At 31.1% G+C, this 7,738-nt stretch overlaps 1 protein-coding gene across 2 annotated transcripts; it reads left to right on the top strand.

Moving 5' to 3' along the window:
• Positions 1-575: 575 nt before the first annotated feature.
• On the top strand, positions 576-7,497 carry LOC123714303 (pyrroline-5-carboxylate reductase). 2 transcript variants are annotated; one of them, XM_045668524.1, is made up of 6 exons: positions 576-974; positions 1,111-1,370; positions 1,527-1,748; positions 2,363-2,574; positions 5,359-5,430; positions 6,703-7,497. In XM_045668524.1, the coding sequence occupies exons 1-5, from the start codon at positions 902-904 to the stop codon at positions 5,420-5,422; spliced, it is 831 nt and encodes a 276-aa protein (XP_045524480.1). In that variant the 5' UTR covers positions 576-901; the 3' UTR covers positions 5,423-5,430; positions 6,703-7,497. The 2 variants fall into 2 exon arrangements, with proteins under 2 accessions (XP_045524480.1, XP_045524479.1); XM_045668523.1 differs by lacking the exon at positions 6,703-7,497 and adding an exon at positions 5,824-6,523 and having other exon boundaries at positions 577-974.
• The last annotated feature ends 241 nt before the right edge of the window (positions 7,498-7,738 follow it).

Consider the following 7,738-nt stretch of genomic DNA (forward strand, 5'->3'; position numbering starts at 1 on the left):
TAATGTGAATTTCTCGTCTGAAGCTGAAACATTATTAACCTTCCTTAAAGACAAATTTGGATTAAAAATGATAAATCAAATATCACATTGATTTGGACCTTTTAGAAAATCGATCCGATCTTCAGAAAGATTTTATTGGTTCTTTAGTAGTAATACTACTCGAACTGCTAATACTGTATTTTCATTTGATATTATCATCTACTGTATGCAGCATTATATAAATGCCTCTGAATGCCACCACAACTGTGGTGTATTTATTTATAGGTATTACTATAAATAATATTTTATTGTTATTCAGGTTAAGTTATTACGCTAACAAATTACTCTTAAATTAAAATATTATAAATGTTAATTATATATATTTGTTTATACTGTAGTTTTTGTTTAAGCAGGTCCTGAACTTTAGAGGGCGTCTAATTTATTTTAAAAAATATAGACGAGATACGCCAAAAATATAGAAGTAAAGGCTGCTCTGTTGTAGAGATTTTGCAAAGCACCTGACACATGACAGTTAGGCGTTGGCCGTTGGCACCTTGTCGCACATGACAGAATATGGACAGAATACTGATTAGTCGCGCGCGAATTTTATTTAAACAAATATTAATAAAAACGTAATTACTCTCAAGTCACATTTGACATTTGGCTTTCACCAAATGTATCTCCAAATACTTAGTTATTAGTATCATATACCAGATCAATTATAATACATATTATATTATTATACAACACATGAAGTTTATTATTCGTAATTATTACTTTACTTATGATCGCAAAACTAAGTCTAAAGTGGTTTATCTATGACATTAGAAGTCAAAATATTTAAATTTCACACCTTTTAAAAAATATTTATTCACGATTTAAAAGCATACCCCGAATATATCATCTATATTAGAAACTAAAGATGTCTTACAATTTGGGCTTTATCGGTGGAGGCAATATGTCTACAGCAATTTTTCAAGGGATATTGAGAAATGGTAAGAAATCAGAATGTTGAGAACAACAGACCAGAAGGCCTAGGTAGTCTTCCAAGCATGATTACATGTCTAAAAACTATACACTTTTATAATGTTGTAATACATTTTTATAGAATCTTATGTATTTTTCATATAGGTGACCATCCAGCATCGAAGATTTGGGTATCGGGACCTCATTTGGAAAATCTATTACACTGGAAAGAACTAGGTGCAAACATAACAAATAAGAATGGAGATATTTACAGTACCTGTGACATGATATTTCTTGGAGTCAAACCACAATTTTTATCGAATGCTATAAGTGACTGTTACAATACGTTACCTCTGAATATGCCGCCAAAGAAAGTATTATTTGTTTCTATATTAGCTGGTACTAATATAGAACAATTACACAAGGTTTGACCTGTTAACATTTTATTGTAAAAAATAAATTTTAAAATTAATGCATTTAAATCAAGAGACATGTAGAAAACATGTCAAAAACATATTTAAATATGTTCAATTTATTAAGTACTGTTATTATAGAAACATAATTAATGGAATTTATTGCAGGCTCTGAGTATTCTACCTGGTGAGAAACAAGTTGTCAGAACATTGCCAAACACTCCTATGGCAGTTGGTGCTGGAGCCTGCTTATACACACCAGATAATACAGTCACTGAAGAACAGTGCAGAAAGATTGAAATGCTTCTCTCAGGATGTGGTGTTTGTGAAAGAGTAGCTGAACATTTAATAGGATCTTTAGGGTCTCTTATTGGATGTGGCCCTGCTTTTGTAAGTAGTATTCTTACTGTTTACATAACACCATCTTATATATATTAAGGACTACAATGCGAGAATGCACAAATTTGACGTACATGCGAATTTAATTAATAAAGATGCTTATAGATCTTTGACAATAAATTCATTGGAAGAAAAAGTTATCTATAAAATAGCTAATAGTTTTTTATTCACAAATAATTACAATAAATAAATAAAATTGTTAATTTTAAATACAAAATAAAATATTGTTAAATATAATTTACATACATTTCATAAGTGGCAAGTTATAACTCAATTATGGTTAATTTTTTCAGTTCCAGGGTCATATACAGATGAGATAATATAAAGCAAATTAATAATGATGTGATAATATATTGTTGAAAGAATTTTACTAATGTGCTCTATTTATATTAGGAAAGTGCTCAGATTTTAAACTTTCTGTCAATTCCTTATTCCCATAACACATTTTTAATATAAAATTTTGTATTTAAAATTAGCAGTTTATTAGTATTGTTCTACCGTAAGGGATTAATATATGTTTTATTCATTTATTGTTAAAAGATAATTTTACAAAAAGTTACTTATACTGTCAGTTTCATATACAAAATAAAATAATAAATTTCCAGATGTATATTGCAATTGAAGCCTTAGCCGATGGTACAGTGAAACAAGGTGCACCCAGGGCCTTAGCAATGAGACTTGCTGCCCAAATGGTCATGGGTAGTGGAAAAATGGTGCTAGGGAATACTAAACATCCTGGGCTCTTGAAGGATGAAGTCTGTTCACCTGGTGGATCAACCATCTGTGGTGTCACTGCATTGGAACAGGGCAAATTCCGGTATGTTAATATACAATCTACATTAGTTGTAAATTCTTCTCTTCCAAAAAAGAGTTGACAACTAGTGTATGTGACAAAATAAGTAATAATTAAAGAGATAAAATAGGGTTAGCTGATGTTACAAATAAAACAAAACAACTGTACTGGACATGTCATAAGAGGTGAGCCAGCAGGCCAAAGAAATCATAGAAATGGTGGAAAGACCTGGACAAGATTCCTATACAATAAGGGAAAATGGAGGACAATGGGGGGAAGCCTTAGCTTGTAGGCGCACATAATTGGTTATCATAGATTAAGATATATATATAGATTATATATTTTTTTATATAAGGCTATAAATAAATATATCAAACCTAGTGTATGTCTATGGTGCTTAGGATTCATCAAAAAATAAAAAAAAGGAAAATCTTGCATAGACTTGCTAATTACCAACCGGTATGAAATATTGGGTGTTTCGCTTTCCTTGTAAGTCCTAAATGTACATATGGAGTGCTTTTTCAGCTTTTCAAACAATAACATAAGACAATCTAGTAATGAAGTGAGTAATTTAGATCAATGTCATTCAACGTTTCATTTAAACTGTGTTACCATGAACAAACCTATTACTTCTTTCATTATGATGCAAATTAACTCTTGAAAAAACAATGCTATTTGATTACTTTTTTCTTGACTTTACATATGGCTACAATATGTGTATTATCCTATACATATGATAATTAAAATAATTTAACCATGAAAAAAGGCCTACATGTTACATGCTACATGTTAATTGGAACATGTAAAACTCCTAGTGGGAAATCACTTTTTTCCTAAAGCCATAATTCATTTTTATTTTAAAACGCTTTGTTTAAAATGATGCTAGAAAATAGACATAGAGCAAAGTTATAGGTCTCATATAACATATTCTTAAAAATAAGACAGTCCAACTGCAACAATTATAGGATATCACTTTAGGTAAAAAATTGCTATTACTGATAAGTTTGGCTTAGTTTTTTAAATTCTCTTTAACACAGTATAACCTCCATGTAATGTTTCTCGGTTTAATAACAAATTCCCTAAAGCGTCGAAATCAAGAGGCTTTGGTTGATTTAGCTTTCATACAATGATACACTCATTTTGAGAAATAAAGTACTTTTGAAGTTGCTACAATTAGTAAAAACTGCGCACATGTGTACGTTCTTTTGTCGCTTTATTATACTAGCCCGCAACAAACTCGACTGTCGGCATCATACATACGCAACATTCTCAAAAATTCGTTCTTTAGTTTACGAATTAAGATTGATTGCACGTGTAGACTGTTGTTGACCATGACTAAAAAGTAGGAGTCATGGATTATCTATATGTTTTTCTTCTCTCCATTTAACCACAAATAGTTTCACTGTGTGTCATTTAGTGTTGATTGAGCTATAGTGATAGATAAAAACTATTAAAACTATCATACTTCTAAGGATTCAAAACAAGCAGGAATTTAACCTAATATTATTTTGAACAATATTGTAACTAACGCAGTAGTAACCAAATGGATTTGTAATTAAATAAATAAATTATTTATTGCTAAAACATTAAATACACATAGTCAACATCCTGATACTATACAGATTATTCTATGGTTTGTAGATGGTAATGAGTGTTGTATCACATATATTTTATTTTTTTAATTAAAAACAGTATCTTATCATTGTGTGTTATAAATTATTAAGGTCTTACACTACTTTTTGTTTGATTAGATTTAGCATTAAGACTAAATATTATTATTATTAAATTGTAGTACCTAATATAACAGCAGCTGGTTTTAAAAGTCAATTGATAATATTGTATTGAAGAACTATGGAAAGTAACACCGGCCTTATAAAACTGGAAGGATGTTAGGCCACAATCCGACCTGATGCTAAGTGAGATGTGTCCTATGGCACGCCTGTCCAGGATGCCTATTTAACTGCCACGAAATTGAACCCATATTATACTGTCTAGGTAAGATCGAAGGGGGTAATGAGCACTACTCCTTTGCTGTTTTTATAAGGAACGACGAACCAACCTGCAGTGTGGCATCTGGGGATGTTGAGAGTTCAGGAAGAGTCCTGAAGGGGTTAAAGATCTAGGGGGCTTCCAGATGAGTGTTGTTTAAAACAGGATGACGGTGTCGGATTGTGAAGTTCTATGGAGCATTCTCGGCAGTACAATCTATAGAAGACTAAAGGGCAGGCAACTGAACGCCGATGGTCAAGACTCAATAGTTGAGATTTAACGAATGAAGCATATTTTCGAGGAAACGTCAAATTTGCTTAGTCCGCCTGTCAATAGCATCCAAGCACCGGCTCAGGATAACTGCAGTACTCCACACACGAATGGACCTCAGCTTGATAAAGATTAAGAAGCTGTTCCGGTGTGAAGAGCTGTCAGACTTTTGGCAAAATACCAATTCTATTCCTTAAAGCTTTGTCGAAATAAAGTCTATTCTAAAGCTTCGTAAACCTTCGATGATAGACAATAACACTGATTTGTGTAATTATAATCAAGCAGCGCTACAAATATTTCTGATTTTCTATAATATCATGTGCTTCATTTATCCACAAATAGTAGATCAGCCTTCAGTCCCTGCCGAACCATCCTGTTTCTATGGTTTACGATGTTTACCTTCACCGAACGAGCATGTATTCAATGAAAGATTCTATCGTCTATTTGCAAAGCCGTAATTAAGTCTATTTGAAAAGCCCGTGTTCTGATCGAGGAAAAATTCACTAGTTTTAATTTTGACGTATTAAACATTATTAAATTGTTTTATAGGGCAACATTGATTAATGCAATCGAAGCGGCAGTGTTACGGACTAAGGAAATGGAAAAGAAATAAAAACACTGGTAAGAGATGAGGGTAGAATTAAAAAAAGTTATCTTTTGTACAAAACAAGACAATGAAAACACAGTGTAATAGGCATTTAGTGTATCTTTTTTTTGCAACTCTTTACAGTATTGAAATTATCATTTTACAGTTCTTAGTCGTTCATGAATAGTTAACTACTTGCATACAATGTCTTTTTATATATAATTTAGCCGCTCGTTTGTCTCGCTAAAACTGGAAAATGGCTAATGGACCGATTTGGCTAATTTTGATCCTGAAATATTTGTGAAAGTTCAGGAAAAGTTTTATCTAGAAACATGTATAATATACATATGATACAAAACATATATAATTTAATTTTCCAATAATATTCGTTTCTAGCTTCAAACATTTAATATCTTTTATTTTTCTAGATATATATTTTTAATTAAAACGAAACGGCTGGATGAAGTGGATTTGAGAATAGTTCAAAGTAATATAGTTATTTTTTGTTTCCTTTTTTAAGTTTGAATTTTTTTATTTAAGACGTGTATCTGTATTAATCGGTCTGACGGGTACTTTAAGCTAAAAGCAATTAGGTAATTTCTTTTTCAGGTTATATCAAAATATATATTTCATATTCTATGTTATCTCGAAACGTATAATCTAAGAACTTTAAAAATCTAATCTTTAGATTGATACAGATGCCCTATAAACCAACCTCAAGCGGAAGACGGGTGATATGTAGTGTTTTTTGTTCTTTAAAAAAATGCTAATGAAACTAAGGGCTTTTGACTAAATGCGCCATCTGTTGACGTCACTTGCCCATTGCACAGTATTTTCAACACAGTCACTTTGATGTCATAATAGAAAGTGCACAATTTTTTTATTTTATTGAAATACAGTGTAAACTACATGTAACGTCGCTCGAATTAACGATGACCTCCCTAAAACGTCCAAATCAATTGGCTTTGGTTTGCATTAGATCCACTCTCAATAACGACAACAATTGAGTAATAAAGTACTTTTTAAGTTGCTAAAATTTGTAAAAACTGCGCAACTGTGTACGTTCTTTTGTCGCTTTATTATCCTAGCCTGCAATAAACTCGACTGTCTGCATCATGTATACGAATTTTCTACTGTTGTTAACCATGACTAATAAGTAGGAGTTATGGATTATCTATACGTTTTTCTTCTCTACATTTAACGACAACTCTATAACGCCATAAAATGCACATACCCCTTCAGTGTCGTTATATAAAGTTTACACTGTAATTTCATAAACACGAGACAAATTATTGTATTCATTTCAGTTCACTCACTCGATTTTGGCATGATGTCGATGTGTGGGACATGCGTATAAGCTAAATCGAATTGGAAGGTAAAAACCGTATGTTTATTGCTATGCTTAAAAACATATTAACAACAAAAAGTTTTGTTACGGTGGAAAATATGTGAAATTCAGATTTGAGTTTGTTTCGCGTTCTAGAATATGTAACACACATTATGGTTTTTATCGGCATATTTATGTTAAATGTCTCTATCTCTAACAAGAATCTGACGTATTTGTATGTTTTAGTTCTAATTTTATTGGAAAAACTGAAGAAATTACTAGATTATAATCATATTCATATCTCGGAATAGATGAATAAAGTCAGCTAAAAGTGCTAGATTTCGCACAGTAACTCTTCTATAGCACCACTTAGTACGCAAACAAAATACTAATCTAGCAGCTTTAAATTTTTGAGCGCTGATGAATCTAAATTATCGCTGGAAAAAAACAGTAATTTCTTTGGTTTAGGTACTCAAACTTCTGTAATTTATACATCGACGCTACGTCAGTGACCACGATTTGTAAAAAAGTGTAAGTAATTTTATTGAATCTCGATTTTTTCTATGATCTGTTAATAAAAATATCTAAATATTTAAAAGCCCAATCAAATTGAGCATAAATTCCTATATATTAAGAATAACAGTATTAACCATATTAATAATTACAGTATTTAAGTGGAAAGTTAAACGATACAATACTCAATTGTTGGAATCTTGTACCTCATTTCTGTTTTGCTGTGTTTGTAAATGAATAATAAACTATGGAGCTCCATGTCTTTTATTTTTTCTATATTATACATAAAAATATAATACAACCACAATCTTTATCCAAAAACTTTAATGCTGAGAAATGCATTTTCTAAGTATTTGTATCGATGTCTTTCATATTTGGCGTATAATTCAAATATTTCTTATTTCCGAATTCTTTAAAGAGGGTAACATAATTTTCATTATCGCAATTAATTTATCAATATGAAATTATATGACAATCAATTCTTTTGTTTCTCATCGTTCCGA

Source organism: Pieris brassicae, chromosome 9, assembly GCF_905147105.1.
Source record: "Pieris brassicae chromosome 9, ilPieBrab1.1, whole genome shotgun sequence".
NCBI classification, from domain to species: Eukaryota; Metazoa; Arthropoda; class Insecta; order Lepidoptera; family Pieridae; genus Pieris; species Pieris brassicae.